The sequence below is a fragment of the Atractosteus spatula genome, chromosome 1 (assembly GCF_055471065.1).
Source record: "Atractosteus spatula isolate fAtrSpa1 chromosome 1, fAtrSpa1.hap1, whole genome shotgun sequence".
Taxonomy (NCBI): domain Eukaryota; kingdom Metazoa; phylum Chordata; class Actinopteri; order Semionotiformes; family Lepisosteidae; genus Atractosteus; species Atractosteus spatula.
Window position 1 is genome coordinate 11,225,180 of NC_142706.1, and position 26,143 is coordinate 11,251,322.

General features: G+C 42.4%; 1 protein-coding gene across 12 annotated transcripts in view; it reads right to left on the reverse strand.

Moving 5' to 3' along the window:
• Positions 1–26,143, reverse strand: part of LOC148840603 (amyloid beta precursor protein binding family B member 2-like) — a 140,678-nt gene that overhangs the window by 41,871 nt on the left and 72,664 nt on the right. For 3 of the 12 annotated variants that reach the window (XM_088910728.1, XM_088911056.1, XM_088910971.1), the window contains 8 exons: positions 24,461–24,666; positions 20,545–20,688; positions 17,856–17,909; positions 17,418–17,480; positions 16,891–16,976; positions 16,729–16,789; positions 5,078–5,224; positions 2,426–2,553 (listed from right to left, as the gene is read on the reverse strand). In XM_088910728.1, the coding sequence (XP_088766854.1) occupies positions 2,426–2,553; positions 5,078–5,224; positions 16,729–16,789; positions 16,891–16,976; positions 17,418–17,480; positions 17,856–17,909; positions 20,545–20,688; positions 24,461–24,666 (889 nt within the window). Of the gene's footprint in view, positions 1–2,425; positions 2,554–5,077; positions 5,225–16,728; positions 16,790–16,890; positions 16,977–17,417; positions 17,481–17,855; positions 17,931–20,544; positions 20,689–24,460; positions 24,667–26,143 lie in introns of all 12 variants that reach the window. The other 9 variants (XM_088910642.1, XM_088910891.1, XM_088910807.1 and 6 more) reach the window with 4 other exon arrangements.

Below are 26,143 nucleotides of genomic sequence, written 5' to 3' on the forward strand. Positions count from 1 at the left end.
TTTAATGTCTTTAACACACAAGTGACTTGAAAAGCAGGTGTTCTCTTCAGACATGTCAGACTAAACCACATGACCCTGGCCACTCTCTACTAACAACAAAGATTGTCAGGTCTCCTTTTACCAACCAAACTGATCAATGCTCCACATTCAATACGAAAGAGGTTGAACACCCATTACAAAATGGGGTACTCCACCTCACAACTGCGATCCAAAAGTGTAAAAACTAAGAAGTATTTCTACAAAAATATGCTAAACATTTTTTTTATCCTCTAAACCAGAGCAGCACTGCAAAGCCACTTTGCTGTAATCAAGTATTATCAATTTACTAAAGGCTTCACACATTTTTCAATCTTTTCATTCATTTAAGGGGCAGCACCACACAACTGTTCTGTCTCTGTATGGGATTTACGGATATATGCAGGCATAACCATACAGAAGCTCACACTTCTAAGAAATATGAACGACAATATCTGAAATCCAATGTAAAACCTTTCCTCATTTTCGAAATGCACATGCACTTTTCCGAAATGCCAGTGCCAAAAAGCATTGCCTCTATGCTCTAAGGAACCCACAGGAATTCTGAAACCAAGAGTATCATTATTTTTTTAAAGCTGGTAGACTTTAAAAGATTTTTGCTGCAAATCAACCCTTGGCACGTGCAGTGACGAGTGTGTGAAAACTTCGGAGTCCAAAGGAAAATATAGGCAATGTGTATGTTAGTTAACAGTTAATGGGTGTTTTGAAAGTATACCGCAGAAGCCTTTTTGCGTTTCAAGCTGTGTTGCCAAAAATATTTCCTTACAGGGCTGCCATCTCATGATGTCCCAGAATGACATGAACCCACGTCTCCAGAGCATGGTTAGAAAAGAGGTAGCGTGTTTTTCCATTGAACCACTGAGCTTTGACATCATTCTCAACGAATGACCAGAGACTTGGAAATCGATGAGTGAAAGAGACCCAGAAAGAGCCTACGACTCATTAAGTGTCACCTAAATCAAGAGAGGGTGTCTTTCAGCATGACAAATCCATATTTTAAACGTCTTTGTTCTTTAATGTCCCACTGATCTTCAGAAATTTACTGAGCTCTCTTCAGAGTGTTTGTGTGCAGGCATATTTATCCTTCTTATCCATCTATCCAGGCGCCAACATCTGGCAGCTGAAAAGAATCCAAGCCGTGCCATATTTATCTTATCACAGCTCATTAGAATGACCATGCGTATAGAGACTGATTTGGCCAGTTGTATTCAAAACATTGCAGCTGTGTGCAATGGCCTGTCAGATGATTTCTCATAACTCGCATATATTCGCCAATAACAGGGAGTCTCAGGCGATGACTAGGATATCACTGAAGGTCCCCATACAGCGATCATGGATGTAGGACTGTGCCATGGTGCTCGTTTAATTCAACCACTGCGTCTCCAAAATTGTATTGTTTCCAACCAACTCTCATAAAAAGAACAGGAATGGGTGAGACACATGGCCTTCTTCGGAAATGCAACTTGGACGTGGAGGCCCACAACAGCTAAATTAAATTAGCATTGAGCCCTGATGTGACCAGTGCCCTTGAACCTGTGATTTTTTTTAAAGATGGAAAGTCTCCTGCCATTGTTTGTTTGTAATTTCACACGGCACCCTCACACCACATCTTGGAGGGAAAAAGCAAAGACGCAGGCTCTACCAGTTGGTGGTGGAAAAACAAAAGAATCAATGCAATCTATGCTGATAAGAGCAAAAAAAGAAAAAGAGAGAAAAATGATATTTTTTCTGGCACGCAGTTATGCTCTCCTGCTGCGTCTGCATATTAAAAATCACTATCAAAGCCCCTTAACCCTTCAAACAACGGCAGATGTTCTGACTGTTACATTTGATTCACAGCTTCTGAAGAAGCGACAATGTGACAAGATTAATTTACGCAATCAACCCCTGGCATACGTACCAACATTTTTCATATTCCTGCTACACACTGTACTTCAATAAATACTGAGGAAAAGCACTACAGAATAGAGCAAAATGTGATTTTTAACAAGTGTGGAGGGTTTGTGGTCTTTACACAAAACCCCCAGTACAGCCAGTCCTGTTTGCACTTTATACTCATCGGACATATACTGTACATACATGATTTCCCTTAGATTTAAACTATTTTTCTTTGCACACTTCACAAAAAGCAAAAGACAGGCCCACAGATTCACATCAGGTATGCACCAACACATTTTAACCAGGCTCTGCACACCTACACAAAAATACACAGCACTTCAGCAGAGAAACAGTCCCCCTTCTCGAGTCGTTCGTTTTTAAGCATTCAGGACAGAAGAACAAGGAATTTAAAAGAAAAATCTTAACAATCGTGAAGCCCTCTCCAAGACTGAGGCAAGGCAATCAGCAGGACCCGTCCATCAGCATCATATTCGAGTCGACCCACCCTCACCTGCCATTGTCCCGGCCCACTCCCCACACGCGGATGCTGACGATGGGCTGAGAGTGCAGAATGGAGCGATCCATGGGGTCCACCAGGTTCAGCATGTTGTTCTCCAGAATCAGGTACATGTCCTTGCCCTGGAAGGGAGGCATGCAGAACAATAGAGAGATAAAGGCTGCGACTGTATTTAACTAACACCAAGCCTCTACAGCGTCGAGAGAAAGATCAAGGACAGGTATGAAAAGAGTAGGGGTGTCACCCTGGCGTCCTGGCCAAATTTCCCCCTGGCCTTTACCAATCATGGCCTCCTAATAATCCCCATCTATGAATTGGCTTTATCACTCTGTTCTCCTCCCCACTGATAACTGGAGTGTGGTGGCTGAGTGTGGTACTGGCGCACTATGGCTGCCGTCGCATCATCCAGGTGGGGCTGCACATTGGTGGTGGTGGAGGGGAGTCCCCATTACCTGTAAAGTGCTTTGAGTGGAGTGTCCAGAAAAAGTGTAAGGAATTATTATTAATATTTTATTATTATCAGCAGCATCATCCAGCCATTGGAAATTTAAATTGCTTTCTTAGTTTCACCTTTGGTCCAGGGTAAATCAAAGTCTTCTGAAACAGCTGTTTGTGTTTAGGCCGGACACCCACAATGTGCCATCGCCAATCGTTTCTGGACACCTTGGGGGTGCTCTTCTGCCGGACTGCACAGGCAGAAGAGCACCCCCAAAAATGCCATGAGACATTTCCCATCACCTGCTGCAAAATCCACAGCGACAAACAGATTTCTCGCAAACATCACGTGCAAAAGCAGCCGCCAAAGGGTCATGGGCTGTAGCCAAGGAAGCCTTTACTGGCCCAACCCGAGCCCGATCCCTGGTGGATCTGCCAGTGGGGTGCGGTGCCATGAGGAATACAGCCTCTCCCAAGGATCACCACCTGCACACGGAGTAACTGTCTTCAGCGGCTGAGCCTCAGTGGAGAGCTTGCAAAGCCAAAGCCCTTTATATCAGAACGCACGACGCCCCAAGAGAACACAGGGCGGACTACGCATACAATGCGAATTTGTATGTTGCGTCTCCCTCGCAAACATTCGATCGCATTTGAACAAAACCATGCTTTCTGTTCAAGTGATAAGAAGTACAGGGACACATTCAGTCTTATGTAAATGTTTAATCATGCATGTGGTTGGATAACCCTTGGATGCAGTAACTTCATGAAACCTGTGACCAACCGAGCTCACCAGACTTTCTGTGATCATTTGAGATGCACGGCCGTCTCTGGAACCCCACTCATCTTTATTGATGATTTCATCCGTGTGGAAGTCCCCCAGAATTAAGCGATATTACATGTTCTTTATCATTTATATTAACATAATTTATATGATATAGACAGCAGTCTCTCTCACACTGCAGCTCTGGTAGCCCACTGAAGCTCATTATTATTATTATTATTATTATTATTATTATTATTATTATTATTAATACACATTGCTTGAATGGAAACAAAAATGGGAGTTTGGACTTTGTCGGCCCAGGACCTTCGGAGGGCGCTGTATATAATAATGAATGAAATTCAGAACCCATAGGTAGGGCCTGTGGCAAATCTACAACTGTCTGCCTAACATCAGAAAAACGTAAATCTCCACATGAAAAGACAGTGGCTCAAGGCTGTAATTTCTGTGAAGATGACAGCCCACCCTGAGGGTAAACATATAGAAAGGAAACTGCGCTTCCAGAGACATGTATTTAAGGTCTTGAGATGCCACATCTAAGACTGTTCAACAGCAAAATGACTAAGCTACAAAGATACCAGTCACTGCACATCTCTTTAAAATTGTTTCCACTCCACATCCTCGAGGAGCTTATTTTCATAGTCTTTAGCATCAGTATTAAAGGGATATCAAACGATATTGTGGCTTCCTTCCTGCCACCTCAGTGCTTCAAAGACTTCAAGGTTTTGGGCCAGATCGCTCCACATTTGCGTAATGCTCCTGGATGTGCTGCCCGCTTCAGAAACAGGAACTCCCTTCCAAGGAAATTTACTTCAGAAAGGCAAAACTGACAGGGTCTTAAAGGAGAGATTACATTACATGCTGTTGCTGAAAAGCAAGGAAGAGGAAATTAACAAGAGAGGTCCAACGACAGCCTGCCACAGGTCAGTTCATTGAAGAGTTGTTTAAAACTGAGCCTGGGATAAGGTTAAACTTCAGTCAACCAGTTTGACCGACCGCCTGGTCTATTCCAATGGAACCAATCAAAAGAATCTTTTTACTAACCAAAACATTGTCTCTCAGTGACAAGGAACAATTCAGCTTCTTAGCTAGTCACCTGTGCTCTCCTGTACCCTTCCTGGGACTGAAAACATCGAGAACTCTTCTTCCCAAGTCGCTCCATCTCACCTTGTGTTCTCATTTCAGACAACAGGTAAACATCAGGGTCAAAGGTTAGTCACATTTCAATGAGTGAATTGTTCATGGAGCAGTATTAGCCTGAATGAAAAACCAGACAATCCCAGAGCCCCTGAGGACTGAATTTAGACTCTAGCAAAGAAAGAGATGCAGCTCCAACTGCAGTTGTCCTACATGGCTCCTCTGGTCTAACTCTCAAAGACGGAGACCGCTGGCCGATGGCTGGTTTGGAATAATCAGCAGCCACTCCTCACCTCTCCCCAGATGCCCACGGTGTCCCGGATGTCATTCTTGCAGTAGGACAGCTGTCGGATGCAGTTATTCACGGCCACGCTGCTCTTCCCTGGGGCCAAGTCGTCCTCAGCCATCTCCACCCAGCCCAGAGAGCGCACCGCAAAGCACTAAAGGACAACAGAGAGGCAAGGTGCTTGTTACTACGGTAACAGCAGCCCAGAATCCCCCAAAACATCGTTAACACAAGAGTCCTGGTGAGCAGCCACTCAGCAAATATTAAGGCTACACTTCTGAAGATCAGAGTGGCCAACGCCTCAAGCCACGTCTGTATAAACGTCATCACCAAAGGGCAAGGAACTGACTTCTGCTAGTTCTTTGCCCATTTTTGTCACTAGTTTTATTTTGTCACAGACCTGCAGGCATGAAATAATGAACTTCACTTTCTGAACTTGTTGAGGTGAGGTGCGCTTTATACAGGAACCGACATCCAAATATCTGGAATTAAATTAAAGATCTGCTTTTAATCCGATAAACAGGAATAACCTGCACACATGACCAGCGGCAACAGCGCTGTTCAGTCTTCCAAGGCGTATAGCTAGGGAGGGAACAGAATCTTTCTTTTCACCAGCACCTGCCAGTTTATCTCAGGAGCCTAGCAATTACACAATAGCTTCCCTTTTATTTAGGTGAAACAGACTTCTCTGTTTTAGCGCAACCCATTTATAAATCATAGGACAACTGTACTTCGAGAACGTGACTCCAGCAGCAAGAAAAGTCAATGAGAGCACTAGACAATGACATTTAACATCCTCTTGCTAATGCAGCATCACTGTAAGGCTGCCAATATTATATTAATGACTACAGAATAATCAGTAACACTGCTTGCACCTGGGCAAGGCCTAACTGATGAAACAGTGTCGATATCGTGATGAATGGGTCACTTTCAGGACCCAGGGCTTTTATCAGCCGGTGCTTGTCCTTTTGAAAACCGTTCCGGTAGACGCAGAGAGGTGAATTCAATATTGGCTTTCCTGTCCTTGCACTGCAACAAAATGCCACAAAACACGGAATTCATACTTCTGCACATATATAAGGCTTGACAGGCAAAATCTAAAATCGTAAAGCCCTTTGTTTCTTTTAAAGTCAACGCAACTTGTGATGTTTCTTTGCCTTACGTTTACAGCACGATAAGGATCCTTCAGACAAAAAAAGCTCTTCCAAAATGGCAACCATGTTCCCCCCCTGTGCTACATCTCTGTCTGTTCCCTGGGGGAGTATCTGCAGGGTGGAGTTCTTTCTGCTTCACTGGAGACAAGCGGCTCCTGCCCACTCTCTCTCCCCCAAACGGGAGAGGCTGTGGGGCTTCGAGGACATGAGGCCGATTAAACAATGTCCCATCTCCAGTTTAATGACTGCCCAGAGGACTGTCGTCCTCACTCAGCCCCATCTATCGGACACGCTCTCTGTACAACGGACCACTGCTGGTCAGAGAAGTTGGGAGGCCTGCAGCAGACGCTGGAAATCGCTGCTGTGCTCAAGTCTACTCAACCCCACCAGGGGGTTTCCCAAAAGGCAAACGCGTATTAAGAAACAGAAGAAGCCGGCCTGTTCTACATCAGCAAAGTCTCCGTCCTGCAAAACTGCAACACCGTCTCGGGCTCTGCTTTCAGAAAACGCGAGAACTCGGGGAGCCATCAAGCTGGTCTTGCCTTTCTCACTAGAACAGGACCTTAAACTAAAGAGTCAAGTAAAGGAGCACAAACTAAAATTGAATGAATGCCATCACATCAAGCAGCTCTTCAGTGTTTTCTCCTCCAACGCCTACTTTGCTTTCAGGCTGAATAGCTGATTTTGTGCACTCAGGGTAATGTATGAGAAGTCCTTGGCGTACAAGCTCTGACCCACATCTTTAGCATATCCGTGTACCGGATAAAATATTCAAACAAAAACCTTCAAATTGCATACAGACATAATCCAGGATGAGTGCTGCAGCTAAATTTTAGAACTACCCAACAAAATGGGTTTCTGTGAGGGAGAAGCAGGAGAATTGAAAAGCTGCCATCTTTTGACAAAGCTCGTAACTTCTCAGATACAGGTGAGGTGAATTTTTAAGAGTGCCTATAAGAGCCTGGTCAGATCTTTTTCCTCTTTCATCAAGTCTGCAGGGGGCTCTGATCAATATTCTGCTAAGGATAAGAAGTTGAAACTAGGAACAACACAGAAATCAGGGGCTGGAGATTCACGAATGTACTTCTTAATACTGCACAGTAGACAAAGGTTTTCCGTTATATTTCTAGATGGAATTTTGGGCCTTTAGAAAATGAACCATTTTCACAGCAAATAGTAAAAGAAGAGTAATTCAACTACAGGATCAGGACGGGATAAGATGTGAGTAACATTCCAAATGTTGGAGTTATCTTTTTGATGAGGGATGCCAAAATAAAATAGATTTCAAACCAATTTAACTTCCCTCCCTCAACCTTGCAGTATGAAAGGCCACTCTGAAATATCATGAAAGCAGATTTGCGGCTACACATTATGACAGCTGGAAAATACAGATAGACTGGCGAACACTGCCACCCACTGGTCAATACAGAGAGCAAACTCACACATTACCACAACAAGCTATTGTACAATACCTACAGAACAGGTAAGTCCCTCTCTTGCTCTGACTAGTAGCCTCTCTGTTCAAAGAGGTCAAGACAGTGCAGAAATATTTCTAAGGAAAATATTATCCCTAAAGAATGAGTTGTGAGGTTCCAAAAATATATCATTACACATTACATTTCTGTAACTCCACATAAAGCATCCTTTACTTCACTGTACAGGTTACCTCTGTTAATTTTAGTGGATATCTTTCTCTCCATTATTCACTTCCCTACAAAGTCTTTTAACCTGCAAGATGTAAATGGAGGTGGAGTAGCCTGATGCTTCTGAAAGAGTAAGTTGGGAACAGGCTGGGGCTGATTGACAGATCTCAGCAGAGGAGTGATGCCTTGTGTTGAGACCACTGTACTGTACGAGAAGAAGTTGCAGGGAGTTCCATCTCTGGCGAAAGTGCAGTAACATCTGCTGCAGCGTTAATATAACTTCAGAAGAACGGAAACATTAGTCAACTGTGGAAAGAGTGAATTCTGCAGAGAAGCTACTGTATGTTATCACTAACTGTGGCTGAAAAGCTGATCAACACATTTGTGTCCTCCTGAATTGACTGCTGTAATGCTCCACTCGCAGCCAGAATCCTGACCAGGTCTAGCGCAAGTGATCACATGACTCCTATCCTGGAGTCCTTGCACTGGCTTCCTGTCAAGTTTTGCGTCGACTTCAAAATCCTTATGCTCACCTATAAGGCTCTGCATGGCTTGGCACCTCAGTACTGTACCTTTCTGATCTATTATCGCCCTACTCCCCACCTCGCAACCTTCGCTCTTCTAATTCTGCTCTCGTTACTGTCCCCCAAGCCCGTCAACACTTTATGGGTGACAGGGCCTTGTCCTGTTATGCCCCTAAGCTCTGGAACTCTCTCCCCAAGGATATCAGAGAATCACCTTCTCTAAACTCCTTCAAATCCAGACTCAAAACCTTCTTCTTTAGAAGAGCCTTTACTGAACTGGTTCCATTATTTACCCCTCTGCTCCTACTTTATTTAGTACCACCATCTACTGTTTCCTCTGTGTATTCTCATCGTGTTTATCTTTTTTTAATTTATTTTATATTTTATTGTTTACTGTGCATTTTTAATTGTTGTTGTTGCTGTTGTCATTCTGTAAAGCGCTTTGAGAAGCCACCTTTAAAGGGCTATACTGTATAAAACAAAGTTTATTTTTATTTACATGTTGACCTTGTCCACCCAGTAGAGTACTGACTTCACACAGTAGCTTATACTCACGCTGTCCCAGAAAAAAACTCTTCTTTCTAATGCCATTTCAGGCAGTATGTCAAGCCTTCGAACAGTGTTGGGAGCAGCAGCAGGCCAAGAAAGGGCCAGTTCCATCCCTTTGGAGTTGTGCAAAAACATAAAAGACACGAGAAACCGTGCAAAGCATGAAAAATGGCAGGTGACAAACTGCTGCAAAAAAGATCAGGGACCTCAATTAAATGCCAGACTTTGTATCACCCATATTACTGCTGTAGATACAGAGCACTCTCCTCTTCTCCAGGCAACTGCCACATTAGGTACATGTGAAGAAAAGTCTGCTTTAGTCTGATTTAAGCGAAAACCACCGCTTTCTCAAATTCCATTTATCCATCACCTGGACAAGCTGATGTTAAGTTAGTTTAGCTAGTCTAGTCTTATGTCTATTTCCAGTCAGGACCAGAAAGACAATACCAAAGGTTGATATAAAATCGGAGAATTTCAAGAAACACTTTTAACCAATATTTAAAACAAGGAACAAAACTGGGGGAAAAAAAAAAACAGTGGAGCTAGCCGAAGGCATCCAAAAAGCCAAGCAATTCTGACAGCGCATCAAATATGTATGGAGTCAACCACAGCTCCCACCTTTAAAACAAGTTCATAACAGCTGTGTCCCTGAAGCAGACCAGCTTTCAGCAGAATTCCAAATTCGTTCTCTTGTGAAGCAAAGTTTGTGTGTGCATATGGGGGGAATGGGGGGGGCAGTGTTCCAAAAATAACAACTCCCAGCTCCTGCATTTAAAACATTTAAAACATGGGCTTTCTAAGCCACAGAATTCCACCATAATGCTAACGTGGCGCATCGTATAACAGAAAACTGTTACTGTGATTGGCACCCAAAAATATATGCAGGAGAAACACTATTGCCAGACATTACTTCTCATGTGAAAAAGAAATGTAATAGAAATGTAATAATAAAATAAGGCCTTTCGACCCACGTAGCCTGTTTTAGAGTTATTCTGAATGTTATAGGTGTCGTGTACAGCGCTGGTCTTGGAGTATGCTTGTCCCTTACGTTTTCATTCCAAATGGCAATATAAGTTTCGTCTTTTACCGAAAAAAACTTTTTCAGAAAAATGCATTGCCTAAAAACGAATAAAACAGCCAAGTTAAGCGCTCACCCATTATTCAGCTACTGTGTCAACAAAAGAACAGAGAGCTGAGAGGCGAAACCATCAGGCAACGTTGGTGCCTCCAGGCCCTGAAACCCATGGTGCATAAAGTGCAATGAAAGTTTTTATTTTATTTCAAGTTTGTTGCTCATTAAAGCACAAGGAAACTACTATGTGTAGGGGATACTACAGTATACCTACTTTTAAGACTTAAAACTGAGCAAATTCTCAATGTTTATGATACCTATCTTTATTTAAATGGAAGGTTTACTTTACCGGAAGTTTCTAATGTTTTGGTGCCTTTTCCCACTAAAGAGACTCTGGAGGCCCTGTCTGCCGTCATGTTACCCGAAACTCTCCTGAAACAATGATCTGGGCTCTTGAAATGGAGAAAATCACTAGACAAGAAGAAAGACACCCGCAGTGTTGGGCACATTTACTGGATCACAGAGCCTTCCTGGTTTGCGAAGAAATGAGAAACAAAATATTGAGCATTTTCGCCATTTGTTTTGGGAGAGAGGTGGAGATTCTAAAAAGACAAAGAAAATCACTTTAACTGTTGAAACCGGTTCCAACTGGAAACGACCAATTTTCGTTGTCCGAGATGGATCTTGAAGCAGCGCCTGAAAAACCACGCATAGCCCAAGGATACACCTTTAGTTTTTGTGATCCTTAGTAGATATCCCATTCTGTGTTGCCACATGACTGTTGAATGCACAAAAGTAGTCTCTATAAATCAAATTCAAATTTGCGAGGAGGTGGTATAGGTATATCTGATCCATTCCTAAATTTCTGGGCTCTTACAAGCAACGCAAATGCACAGTTAGCAGTCTGTCAAGCTACTTTCTGAGCAGCGTCACTACTGATACCGCCTACAGCACAGTGTGTGCCAGAGATGATGTGACATTTTGAGAAAATTTACAGCCAGGCTGGTCTGAATCAGTAGGGACCCTGCTCAAACTCTTGTTCTGAAGTCAGCTCAGCTCTAAAGGGAAAAAATGGCTTTTACCAGCGGCATATACAGCAGTATACTTGTGCATTAAAAAAGAATCCAAATTCTAAAGGTTCAGCCTCTCTCTGCTTGCCATGTTTGTACCTTATGAAAAGGTACTACACAGCTTATAAGGGCTGTGGCAAATAAAAGTCTTTTATAAGGAAAACTGTTTAGTTGTCTCGGTTCTACCTAATTTTCTTGTTCAGTCAAACAGGCGCTACAAGAAGTACAAATGTTTGAAACTACGGCATAGAAATAATTCCTGAAAACAGACGCTTTCAGAGAAGCAAAACAAAATGTTTGCATGACAACAGCCCTTTTCCCCAAGAAGTATGTATATATTTTCCTCCCTCATTCACACAAAATGAAGTATGGTGAAATGGATTCTCTACGCTTCTTATTAAAGGTCTTGAGCAGTTTGGCAAAGCCCATCTCATACTTTCCTGCCAGTTTACAAAAAGACACCAGGAACTCCCAGTCTGCTCTTCTCATTGCCTTTGTCTATCATTTTTCTATTGGGAATCAAAAACTAATACTAAACTAAAATTAAAAAGATAATAGAAATCTATTTATGTGTTTGGTCTCTTGGAAAAGTAAACCTCCGGTTGCACAAATGTTAGTCTGACTTTTTGCACCCTTCAAAACAGGGTTCTCTTTTGGCAGACTTACATTAATTTTTTATTGGTTCATAAAGCATTGTAGATTGAAAATGGAACTCGGGGCTCTGCTAAAACCCTTCATAAGCACTTCCCCCTCCCTTCCAGCGAGAGTCAGATACGACAAGGGTCTGATAAATAATTAGAACACAAATTATGCTTCGGTAGGCTTGAATCTAATGGGGTCTGGCCTCATTTTAAACTCCAGCAATCCAAATATGCTTTAAAGACTGCTTGGAGAGTGGAAAAAAAAAAGATGAGCAACATTCGGTTAGACGCTTAACTGTTTGTGGTTATTTGTGCAGCATATCTATTTATTTGTTCGGTAATAGTAAGGTAGCAAAATTTAAGACTAAGGCATTAAGTAGTGAAATCTGCTCTGCTCGTTTTACACAATGGTTTTAAACCATGCAAGTTTTTAGCCCCCACTACAGATGTCAGAAGTTGGACTGCAAAATATAGCAGCGTCTTTAACACTCTGTAACTGCTGTACACTGCATTCCGCGCTATTCAAAGCAACAAGTCCCTGGACAGCTAGCTTGTCCACATCTGGCTAGGAATTCACTCACGAGCACAAGCCCCTAGTGTGAGATTTACAGCGTGTCATTTCAATTAAAATCATAGTGTGTTCTTCACGTTTTCACCAAAGCTACACCTTAAATTAAAAGGACAGTGCCTGCAACTGCTGTCAGCAGAGAAGCCCATTCGCCTACTGACACAACACAAACCTTCGTTTTTCCACTAAAGGCTGATGAACAGCTATAAATAAGACACATGTTTAAAATTACCCCAGCATCACGCCACATCAGACATATTTAGGGCACCCTCATGAATAAGATTAATTGCTGCTGATTTTACTTTTACCCTGCCGAGTACTTTTTAGTTTGTCTGAAAACATAATCCAGTCCTCCTGACTTCTGGAAAACGAGAGAACTGAAGGTACCGCATATTTCACTAAATGAAAGCTGGATAAAAAAAAGCCTCCAATCTCCAGGAATTAAAAATTCTTTTAGCGCTTCAGAAGCCCTTTCGGAAAGGATATTTCTGTTTCTCTGTAATGGGGACTGCATTATTTATCCGCATGCAGTTAGCAGGCCACTGTAATGCTGTGCCTGGCATTGGGCCAGATACCCAGCTCCCCACGCTGCCACACTGGGATCTGAGGAAGCTAGGATGGACCTGATTTTAGCAAGACAAGTGACATCATGCTCTCTCTTGCTGGGGAAATATTTCCCTGGGCTCCCTGTGTACCTTCATTCTACTAGAAGAATCCACACCTCTAATACAGGGTACAGTACATGCACCAAGTGTTTAATACTGTCCTATGGTCACGCCCTCCTTAATGTCTTTTTACAGAAATAGACTGGCATTAGTTTAGCAACATTCGGTCAATAGTGAGCCTTTAAAATAAGACTTGGCAGAAAACATGCCAGAGCTCCAGCACTGACCTGGACAGTGGATTTTGTGAACTCCCAATCTCTTTTAAGAAATAAATTCATAAGCCACCAGCACAAGGTCCTGCATTATGTAAGAGAACCGCATCTGTCAGTGATGACGCAAGTGACCTCATTGCAGAAGAGATGATAAGACAAGAAGCAAGAGCATCATGGGAGCACCCTGCTGTTGGAGACTCCAGATACCCAAGGGTGTGGAAACCATGAGGTTCAGAATGAAATCAAGCAAACTTTAATGTCGACTGCTGAGCGAATGGATTCATCGCATTTACTTTTCCGTTCAAGCAACAACCTGACCAAACAAGACAGGACAAAAAAAACAAGCCTCCTCTCATTTGCAATCTCTCTAAAGTTACTGTAGCTCTGATTTCTGAAGGACAAAATTAAAGATGCTAGCATGAAGTTCAAGAGGGTTTTCCAGAATGTGGCGGACACAGTAAGTTGCTCATGGAAATGAAAAACGCATTTCAAAAGAAATAGTGTGGAAACTTTACGAGGGTCTGAAAAAGAAATCATTGTTTTCTGTGGCTCAGAGGTGTTTAAAAATAAAGAATTAACTATTCGTGTTCAGTTAAAAAAACGCAATAACTGCATTACATTGTTTCATAAGCAGAACATACAAATGCAGTCACAATTATAATGTATTATTTTAAAAGCATTTACAGTATCATATATGCCTTATTTTAAAGCCATTATACGATGGGTCAACAAATTAGGCAGCTTGAATTTTGGTCAGGGTAAAAACATGCAGTATCATAATTCACGGATCTTACTCTATGCATTTGTATTCTTTGCATCCATACCAAATTATTTAAAAATAAACTGGGTAACCTAGTTTCTTATCACTGCCCCTTGAAAATGGAACTGTCCTGTCAAGATTAAGCTCCCAAGGTTATGACTCCTCCTAAATCATTCTGTGCTGGCAGAGAACGTCTGCTACCACACCCTCAACAAGAGAGGGGAGAAAGTAATCGATTTTTACAAAATATAAAGCTCGTGGCTAGACAGAAAGATGAGGAGGAATCTGATTCTCCCTTCAGACGCTCATATCAAGACTAAGCAGTAAGACTCGGTTTGCCAGGCAGTATTCTTTGCTAGACAATCAAAAATGGATACAGGCTATATTAAAATGGTTAGAAACGAGAAACCGGAATTATCCGTTCTTGCCTAAAATACGTTTTTCAAACCCGGCGCAAAGAAATACATTGTGAAAAGCTTCAACCACTAAAAAAAAGCCTCTGCTTAATAGATCATAGGAAAGCAAAATGGCATATTAAATAAAACTTACATTTTAGGTTTCATATAAAAGTATATACAGGTACCCTCCAACTTGTGAAAATCCAACTTTATGTAAAAAGTCGGCCTCACTCTTGTTCAGTACTGCCCTGTGAGGATATTTTCTATTCCATGGGAATTATCTGGAACATTTTTCACCTCGTGTTTGCTGGATTACCCTTTTGAGTCTCAGCTAGAAAGCGTGAAAGGCACTAGCAGTGTGAAAAGTGCGAAAAGGTGCCATATTAATTTCAATGCATTAGCTATTCTGGTCATAACAACAATATTTACAATTGTTAGGCGGGTTGATTATGTTCTCAAGACGCTGCATTACATTTAAAGCTGTACAATGCTTAGAGTGCAGGAGGGGATCACCAGTTTTAGCTCAAACATCAATTGCAAATTATATTGATTATTGTATCCTTTACTACACGAGTACTTAAAAAAATACTTAAAAGGTTTTTCTTGCAGAAGCAATTACAGCAGAACTCCAGATGGTGGCAGCACTGCCTTGCCACTCTCTTCTTGAATGCGCAGTGTTGAGGTTAGTGGAGATCAAATACTAAAAGCCATGGGGCTTGCATGTCCCACTCCAACGCAAAGCAAATCACTTATGGGCCATATTTGCTAACCTTCTTATGCTCTTATACCCTGCCTTGCGCTTTCAGGACTTAAGGCTTCTGATTATCTTTGGGGAGACTGAAAACCCGATTAGGAATCCTCAAACGTTTTGAGCTTGGAGGGGAACAAATACTAAAAACAGGAACTTCCTCCCAAGTTCAGTCCTAGGGTATCTGTATGCATTTTCAAATAGCATATAAAAACTGAGTTATTTTCACTTAGAAACCATTTTAAATGCTCTTAGTATAGTAGTGCACAACACCGCACTGTAATTGCTAAATCTATTTTAAATAATGCCCGAGTCCCCGCTTCTGGGACTCTAAAGCTGCCAGGGAGAGAAGCCTGTGAGAAGAATGACTGAATTCTAGAGGATAAGGACCCAAAGATCAAAGAATACTGAAGTAGTGACCCAGACTGTCACTTCTACAGTATGGTAATTCAGAATGATTACTCCCGATGCTACAAAATAGACTGAGTTCAATGCAAACTGTTCAGTATAAATGTTGTCTAACTCACAACTGACTGAGTAAAAAGAAACTTCATGTGGTGAAGGGCAAAGCTTCTCCTGAAGTTTCAAAACAGGGGGAAAATGTAGAGGTGGAGATGTCAATGCAATGCTCTATGTGCACACTAGATGGCAGGAGCAGCAAACAAAATGGAAAAATCCTCCGGCATTACACCTAACGCCATTTGACCCAGAGAGTAACTCAGGCCTCACAGCAACCAGCATTTAACAGATATTCCAGCCATCAGATCGGACAGGGCTTTACTGTCAGATCTCATATGCAGATCAACTCCACATTTTGCACATTTTGCTCAAAACGATATAGTTTACAATCTCAGTGTGATCAGGGAAAGTGTGCAACAGTCTTTTCAGAGGGATGTTCAAAAAGCTGGTGATACCCATCACCCTTAACTGGAAAATAAAGATTTCACAGTTTGTGCGCACTGTTATTCCAACTCACCAATGTGCTCAGAAGCCAAACTACATGTAGAGCAGCTTTTGTGTCTGATCGAGGTTTATATGACCAAGATCAACACAAACAAATTAGTTTTATTAAGGGGCCTCTGGAATTATTAATGAAACCTAATCCTATCAAAACTGTTTAAAAATAGTTTCCAATTTTATATCGCTAATCCTTCAACAACAGTGTTGTCCAGCAGCAAGCATTTGAGAATTTGTAGGCTGCATTATGAAATAAATTGTGCATTCAGTAGGAAAATTCACGAAAACATGGAAGATATGAAAAACATGTGAATGTGCATGTCATAATCACAAAATCAGTACCAGGCCATTCTCCTTTCTCTTCTTCACACTGGAATGTCAAAAGGATACAGGTTCTGACAGACATTTTGAATGAGGATAGACTTTGCTCATTTAAGGATTTGCAATCACAGTATGGGCTTCTGAGCTCTTTTCTGAGCTTGCATCTCCTTTCTACAATGTGAGCCTCTGGCACCCCCTAGTGGAAAAGGTTGTCTAAGCACCCAATGCATAATCTGTGGGACCTCAAGGGCTAGGAGGGTTAAGGGATTAATTTCCTTTATTTAAGACATTTAAACTGCATATAAGCAGCTATTAATATCTGGAATAAGGGCCTGAATACCAGAGATAAGGCAATGGACGATATCTGAGAACTGACCTTAGCTTCAGGATCACTGTTAATGCTGCAGGTGTCCTCTTCATCTGAATGTGGCGGATGTCTAGAAAGAGCAGGAGAGGGCGGTTAGGTATCTGGAAGACAAAGGGATGCTCCGACTAGCAGTGGGTTTTTTTTTTCCCAAAAAAATCTGAAGAAACTCACCGCAGTTTCAGGGAAGCGTAGCGCAAGGTAGCCCCCTCAAACTCCTTTAGGCTGGGGTCTGGGTTTACTGTAGCTGCCTGCAGATCCTGCAGAAAAAGGGTAGGTTTGGCAAGGAGGGCAACTTCAGCACTGAGAAATTTTTAAAACAGTGGGAACTTTAGTTAAACTCTCCAGTGCACTGGCATGCATCATACAAAAACCAAAATCGTTTGTTTCCAGTGAAGCTGACTGCATGAGTAATACATGCCTAGAACATCATCTCCAGGTAGATTAGAACAAAGGAAAAAATAAAAATTCTCATTAAAAAAATCATTTGAGTGGTTTGAAAATAATAAAAAAAGTTTTTCGAGTGCCTTTTTTTTCTCTCAGCCACTGCAACCAAAAACTGCGAAAAGTAAAACAAAAAAGCAACCAAAAAAAAAGGAAAACTACCGAGCAGAATTGAGGGTTGGACAGATGAAGCAGCCGACATGCACAAGTCATTCCGTATCGTCGTAGACCGACGAGTTCGTTTTGTACATACTTGCCTTCCAAATCTCACTATCAATCTTTCCCCCATTCAGCACAGCAAAATCACTCCACGGCTGTTTCTAGACATACAGTTATTCACACAGATGAAGGGAAACACATTCATAAAAAAAGGAAAAAAAGACAAGACATGGCTATTAGCACATTATTTCAAGATTGGGGTTAGTGATACAACAGGCCAATCTCTGCAGTCGTATCTTCCCTAGTCACTACGTCATCTGGATGTCAATGACTTAACAAAGATAAAAAAAGACAACACAACAAAACAACACCTAACTCCCAAAAGAGGAAATGGGGCAAGTCACTTCACGCCCAAGGAAGGGAAAAAAAAAATGTTTATTTCACATTTAGGCAAGCGCCCTCTCAGAGCCAGCCTCAGCACTGTGGGAAAACTGTCAGGTTACAGAGGAAACGGGAGGAGATCTTCACATTCCTACCTTGCTCACTTCCTCCTGCGTGAACTCGGTATGACTTTCGTTTTCTGCCATGATCTGTAATGACGATGAGTGAGGCTACAAAAGTTGAGATGTTGAGTACACAGTGGAAATCACTCCTCTCTTCCCCCAGCATTCCCCGATATATCATGCACACTAAACGGCGTTCAGCTCACACGGGCAACAAGACATGACGGGTGGTCTGAGCTACCAAGAAATGGTCACTCCAGCTTATTTTTTTTTTTATACAAACTAGTAAAATCATTTCAGGCTGGGGTTTGTCAAGAGTTGCCACCTCACTGAGCAAAAAAGTACCCAGACCTTTCCCCCCCAAAAAAAAAATCGTAATATTTTTCAGTATAATTTACCACTCATTTCAATCAATATAACAGAGGAGTGAGCTTTAATTCCCAAAACTATCGATGCCACGACAACTTCAGTTGTGTTAATCTATGCAATACAACCAGTCCATGATGACACAGAAAACTATTGCACAACATAATTCTTAAAGATATTAAGACTGGAGTGACTTGACAGTGCAACTCATTCCACCTACAACAAAACACAAGTTGTATATCTGGCCACTCTTCTCAATATTTCATTTGGGCTAGTCCTTTGGTGGCCCAAAATATTTTCACTTCAGTATTGTACCTATCAGAACTGTACTATTATTATTATTTGCTTAGCAGACTTTCTTTAGCTTCATTTGTCATGTTCTCCTTTGTTCTTTGCTGTTTAGTCCCCTTCAGTAAGCACTATTTTATGCTTTAGGTGCTAACTGTTCCCACGAAAATGTCTTGTGTGAGAAGATGAATGGGGGGAAATCCCAGGAGGAAGTATTTCAGTGGTGCACCTCCTTCGCTACTCAGGGTTTTGCCTGAGCTCTGTTTTCAACGTCGGGTTCCTGCTTTTGGCCTCTGATTTGTGGTTATACATGCAGCAATACCACTGGACCTCAGTTACCTAGGACATCTTATTTAATTACCAGGCTGGTTCAATGGTTCAATTTTGGTAGCTGCTAATTACAGTTTCAAAGTCAGAGTGGCTAAGAAATTTGCCACAGGACAGCGTTTCCACTTTATCTGCCCATTTTTCACATTTGCGAGATGTTCTTCTAGCTTTATACTGGAGGCAAACAACGGAAAAAAAACGGAACATTCTAGCAAAATCTGCAGCGATGCAGAAAGCATATCGGTGTCAGCATACTAGAGACACCAGACAACCATTTCTCATCCAGCATGTTGAACAAAAGCAAGCAGAAAGTTTCGAGCAAGTTACTTCTGGAAGGGCACGACACGAACATCTGCAATATCACAGACTCTACCACCTTATCGTTTTGGCATGCCACCAAGAGAAGTGTGCCAAATACCCAGATGGTGACCTTTGTAAAAACTAAGCTGAATAAAACATCCACTGAATATTACCAGCCTGGGGTTGTATGAAGCCGTTTGCCTGGGTGCTGATTTGGGCAGGTTAAAATTCTGTTATTTGCTGATTTAGGAGAGAATCCTGCTCAGAAGAGCTCTTTATTGCTGTAGGACGCTGCCAAACCAATCTATGAGACAATTTCTACAGCACTTACGGAGCCAGTGAGGTTGGATGACTGAAGGACTACAAAAATCCTAAACATCCTACAGATATCCATGCAGAGACATGCAGTAAACAGAAAGAGAGCTAGGCAGAGTGTGCCAGATGACAAGCATGTGGGTTTGCTTCTGAAGGTGGAGGAATACTGCAATGTGCAACAGCAGTCATTTTACACATACTGTTGACATTTAGTTTAAAAGTTCTACATGCTGTAGTTTTAGGGAAACAAGTACCTTATTATTTTGTTAATGTTATAATTTGCTAATCTGTTTCAGTAATCAAGTTTTAAGAAACCAACCATATAACTCTTCCCTCACAGATTGCTTTTGTAACCCAAGTTATTTTTTAAAACTCAGCAAAGCCCAGAACAGGGGTCACATGTGGAAGCTAAGGGTACATATACATATCTTTACACAGACTGTTGCGGGCATCTGGAAAAAAAAACTGCCCACCCAGGATGCTTAAGTCAGCAATCTGTCTTTCTTCATAAACAGCTGAACAAGAATTTGGTGATGTACAAGCAATCAAACACACAAGACAGGGTTAGGGTTAATGCCTCTTTCAGGCTGACATTTGACATGAACGTCTAATGTTCCTCTGAATGCGCATGTGAACAAATATCGGTGAAATGCACCATCGTACTCTGTTAGGGCCTTATTTGCCCCTCTTGCAGACGAGGCTTTTTTTAATATCGCGCCACACTGCTCGAGGCATCACATTAGCACCGCACACTCAACAGCAAGACGAGAAATGTACTCATGACAAACGTTTCTTGTCATCCCTAACGCAGCTATATAACTGGTAAGGGTGTTCACCCAATTGCAGGCGGAGCTCTTATGATTCGGGTGTTGCCAGTTCAAGCCCAGATCATGCTACTTGCCAGCTGGGCCTCGGATTCCCCAAGCAACGGCACACTCCTGGCTGATAGGGTGGGATTAGTGGACCAGGGACCCCTCAGCGAGGGACGCGCCTCTCCTCCAATTGGCGCTGAAACCCCCAGATATGACTAACTCTCATTCGGCCCTGCGTGGGACCCCGAGCAGTTCCGCAACCCCCCAACCTGCCCCCACTCCTCAGACAGGAAGAGCAAGAGGCCTCCACTTACGAAGTAGCAGCTGTTGACGAATCCACAGGAAGGTACAGAGATCTCGGAGGAGGAGACAGCGGGCGGCTCCAGGGAACTCTCGGACGTGGCGCTCCCGGAGAGATTCTCCTGAGAGAACAACTCCTCATGGTGCGTGGCGGCCTGCTGCAGAGACAGAGACAGGAAGGGTTAAGGACAGGGGTGCCTCCACACCTGCTTCTTTGGAACCCTGTGCATTGTGGGTTCTCACTGCGGAGTTCTTGGGTACCTTACTGAATCCTGAATTGCAATAATCACAATTATGTTACATGACTTGCTCTCCAAATACCAGGCCCTCCCAAATTAGTTTGGTTTCTTTTCAGACATTGTAAGAGGGCAGTAAGATGACACACCATGGAGATCGCCGTATGAACTACATTCCCCAGACTGCTGTGGGGGATGCTGCCGTCAATCACCTGAGCAGCTCTGAGAAGATGATGGGTCAGGTGACAATTTACCAATCAAGAAACACACTCTTTCTGGATTAGTCTTATCTGCCATCTGGGGACTGGAGGGCATATCGTACGTGCTACAAACTCTTCCCGAAGAAGAAACCGGAAGGAAGTGACCAACTGAGAGACCATGGCACAGAGGAAGCTGAGTTACAGTGAGTCACTATGAATGAATTTTGGGAAGAGTCGTTATTGAAGAAGACCACATAAACTCAGAGAAGAGTTCAGGATTTTGTTTTGCGATTCCTCAGACTGTAAACAAAAGTACCAGTTTTGTACAAAAGTACCAGTTTTGTACCTTACCACCCATTTTTAAAGATCGGGTTCAGAAGACAAACCCCAACACCCTGGTACGACTTCCGTTTTACAATGTGAATGACTTACAATCTTCTGAAAATGTTTTGACTGTACTTCTGTAAGAGGAAGAGGTTTTTGTCTTTAGCTACCTTCTGCAAGATGCCAAGGGAGAATCACCCCTTAGGAAGAAAAGCAAAATCTTACTGCTCACCTAGAAGTAAGGTCTTTGTCAGCAGTAGCATAACTGCATCATAAGGCCAGATAAGATTCTTGCTACTGGTAGACCATCCAATATATACTACTTCTACTTACAATTAATTCACCTTACAGAAAATATATAACAACAGCAAATTCATTTTGTGATTAAACAGGAGAGGAAACTGGTACAAGCTCCTAACCATAATTATTAAACACATAAAAATTATCTAAAGGGAGAGGATCCAATCTTCTCTGTCCAACACATCTGCCAGTTCACACTAAAACTATACCAAACAGCACCGCCCATTAACAAAAAGTATCCCAGACTGACACAGTGCAGTATATTTGCCATCAAAGGGCTTATGAAGGGTTTAAAGACAGATCTCAGGTTTTAGTCTGTCAAGTGACAAGGGACTGTGATAACTTATTCACACCAAAGAGTCAGACATCTTACAAAGACTCCTCCTTGTAGCACTAATTTTAAGCCATTAATCTATTACCCCTAAAGTGAATAATCAATGGTGTGTTAAATAATTAAGCACTTTCAGTAACATCACTGAAAAAGACTAACGGCAGTTCAGAAGCAACACGAGGCACAATGAAAGAATGGCTCACGAGTCAACGCAGCGATATGTACAAGCTGGAGTTGTATAGACAGGGCTCCTAACATAAATATTACACCTCAAAGGGTGGACGTGTTTGAGTGCAGGCTGAGCTCTGTGATCATGGGTTTGTGCCTCAGTCATATCACTACGATTCTCCCAGCACTGGCACACCATCGACCGATTGCCACTGAAGGTGGGATAAATTGGACAGGGCCTCTTGTGGATCTCTTGTGGTTTCCCAGGTGCTTGCAGGCTGGCCATGCTCCCAGGCAAGGGACAGACCTCTCCTCAAATCAGTGCTGAATCTCTGCTAGGGGGGCCGTGTTGCCTGTGACTTTTTAACGTAACAAGTGTCTTGAAAGTGGACGTCTGCCTACACTTCCTCTTCCTCCCCCTTGTGCGCTGACAGGGTTGGCATCTGCACACCAAGACGTGAAAAAATACAACTGGCTGTCGCACACAAAATCAGGTGAGTGTGTAACAAAAACTTTCATTTCTACATTTAAAAAAAGGAAAACACACTATGAATCAAAGTCCTTAACAATGCTCAGTAGCCTTGTCACAGATTTACAAACCATGAGCAATGATGGGCAAAATGACATTCTTCTCCCATGTGTAAACCTTCTTATGGTCTTAAGAGTGGGGGAACGGCTTTGACACACTTCCTAACCTGCAAGTCATTCAGGACAGTATCTTTTCTAGAACGTTCTAGCACTTCAAAACGTCTTAGTCCGCTCACTTACACTATTCTACTGACTCTCAGCCTCGGTTCGCAGGTATTCCAGTCTTTCATCAACCGCTATGAACAAGGACACTATGGGCACTATCCCACAATAACCCGCAAGCATCTAAGCTACCACAATCAATGGAATTATTGGACCCCAGCAGAGGTACAACCTGTGATGTCAGTCCTGAGTGGCCTAGCTCCTGTTCATTGGAAAATATTATAATATACATTCAATTATTACATTAAAATATGTATATTATAAATTAAAATACTAAAATTACTAATATATATATTAGCTGATGTGTGGTGAGCATTCTGGCGCACTATGGCTGCCGTCGCATCATCCAGGTGGTGCTGCTCATTGGTGGTGGTGGAGGGGAGTCCCCATTACCTGTAAAGTGCTTTGAGTGGAATGTCCAGAAAAGCACTATATATATATATGTGTAAGGAATTATTATTTTTAGTAGTAGTAGTAGTAAAAAAGAATATCCCAACTGACTACATTAAGACAACCACATCATCATTCGGATTCTTATTTCTGCTGTTGAAATGTGTTGCAAAGGCCTTTTTTATAAAATACAGTCTTGTCTAACCCAGCAGAATGAAAATCAGATGTGGGGCTTAAAAATAAATAGATACTATAAAACATTCCCTAAGCAATGACAAAGCTTCTCATATCTCAATGCCCCGACTCCTGACGATAACCTGGTTCCCCCTCCTGGAGCACATTTCAGTAGGGTGACCTTCAGTCTGAACTGGGTATTAAAAAGAAAAGACGAGCTTTTTTCTTCTAATTCAATCATATTTTACTTCCTTTCACAGGCAGAGGAGCAACGCTTGCGACACACATTCAATTTGCCGGATAAGAGATGCAATGATGTGTGTCGCTAACGTTTACTACTGCACAATCTGCGATTTAAGATAAAACCACGAGCATCATTCAACACCGGAAAGCAATATTTCTATGTGTGTGATGACAGGAAAGCAGAAGAGCTGTTGACAAGTTAAGGACTAATCAACAGGTCTGCTTCGTTTTCCTACCCTGACAGGCAGAAGAAACTGAGCCTTGTAAGTCTTGAACACAGAAGACCACGAGGGGACCCGATACAATTATTCAAAATCCCCAAAGGCAATGACCTGACAAAGTTGGCCCCAACTGGGTATCAGAACAAACAGTGAAACACAAACAAGGCAAGCGAGAACTTCATGGAAGAGCATTTAAAACCGAGAAGAGAAAGCACTTCTTTACAAAAGGGCTGGGGAACAAGTATTGGCTCTGGAGCCTTCTTCAGGTATGTGAAGAAGGCTGAAGAACTCCACCGAAGAAGGCTCCACATCTGAAATGTCCTGTCTCATTTCTTTCCTTCTTTCCTTTTCAGCACAGAATAAAACTTTACTGTTCCTTTTGTATCCTACATTTATCCTTTACTCTTAAAAAAAGGACAAATGCGTGGATTCCCCATCTCCACCGCCAGCTGCACCTCGACACCAAGAAATAGCTCTGGCTGCGTCTTTCCTCGGCACCAACAAAAAGAGTTCAGTTTCCGTGTTTCCTCAGAACGTTTCTGGTTTGGAGGGGAACGAATCTCGGGGCGTACGGGAATAGGTGAGGGAGCTACCTCATTCTCCGGCGTGGGTGACGGGGTAACGGAACTCAGAGAGCCCTTCCGCAAGCCCTCGGGGTCGACTGACGGGGCCACAGGCCTCTGCCACTGCGTGGTGCCAGTGGGTATGTGCCAGTAGTAGATCCCAGCGATGTCGTTGATCTTCTTCCAGCCCGGAGGTAGGTCTGGGTCTGTCTGAAATGACTGGTCACTCCATATATCTGCTCCACAGACAAGGGGGGAGGGGAGAAAAGAGACACAACATTTAAACGCCTCTGGAAGACTCGGAAACAGGCGTCCCAAAAATAAATCAAGGAGAGGCAGGAGGAAAGAGCTCCTGCAGAGTGAGCTCCCGTTATTAAAACGCTAAAACATTTCCATTTCTAAATGACTGTTTTGAAAAATCCAATATCGCAGAGGTTGCCAGGCAACAGAGCTGTCATTCCGTAAACAGAAATCTCATCTGTGATTACCTGCAAAACAAACTCAAAAAAATAAACTGACTGTTTGATTGTGCCCTGGGAAAATCACAGAATAACAACGCAAAGGCTCCTCAGCAGGCAGAAAAACTGGACAGCTTTTTTTTTCTTGCTATTTTTGCAGTTGAAAGCGATGGAATTCAAAGTATTACAGCCTTACAATACCAGCATCTACATTCAAGTGCAAAAGCAGCTGTTCGTAAAACTGCAGGGAACACTATTTTGCAATGGGGATAGAAAAATGAAATACAATGAAGTACAATCTCCCCAATGCAAAACAAATCAGCAAGAGAAAGCAATGCAAACATCAGAAAGACTGCAGTCTGCTCCTGCATACTTTGCATTTGCATGTCAGCGTGTGTGCTATCAAAGGCACTGGAACCCATCCTTGGGTGGGCGTCTGTAGTTCAGAAACATCGGCTCCCCAAGCACAAGTGTGCAGAGTCTTGCAGATGAATTCACCTTGCCAGGTCAGCAGCCCACCAACAATACCAGACTTTGACCCCCACCAGGACAGAATCATGTCAGAAGTATACTGCTGTGCATCTTCTATAACACGAAGATCTCCACAGTGTTGGATACAGCAATGCTTCGGCAGACTGGATCGACATTGTAATACATTGATTTTTTTGCTGCTTGGATACAGAAATGTTTTAAGGCTGCTGAGACACGTTTGAGGCACAATAACAAAGCTGAAAGTCTTCAAAATTCAACCCAGTGCACCCAAGTACTTATATGGGTCACTGTGCAATTTGCGAGTCCAGAAAGCATAAAGAATTTTTTAAAGGTTTCAGCTTCAGGGCTACTGTATTAATATCTAGGATACTCCTTGTACTAAACCACCACCTCAGGCCACTGCAAATTAACTCCTCTATCACTCTCCTCAGAGAGCAGTCCCTGTGGGGTAGAAATAAAACAAAAAAACTTCAAAATAATGCATGTCCTCTGCAGACTTTAACTTTCAGCAAAAGTAGGGAATTGCCAAAACTCTCCTCAATATTTTTTTCCATTTCAAAGTCATACAAAACCAGAGCAGAGAATCAAAGGATAAAGATCATTACCATTCCTTAGAAACTTTTAAAAGCCTCCCTTTCCTTTACATTTCTGGAGTTATGGTCTCCCTCAAGAGTGCACATTTCCCTTTTCAATCACCAGGGATGTAATCAGGCAGATTTCAGAGAAGGGAGACCTTTTTTTTTTTGGTAATCAAGAGCTCCTG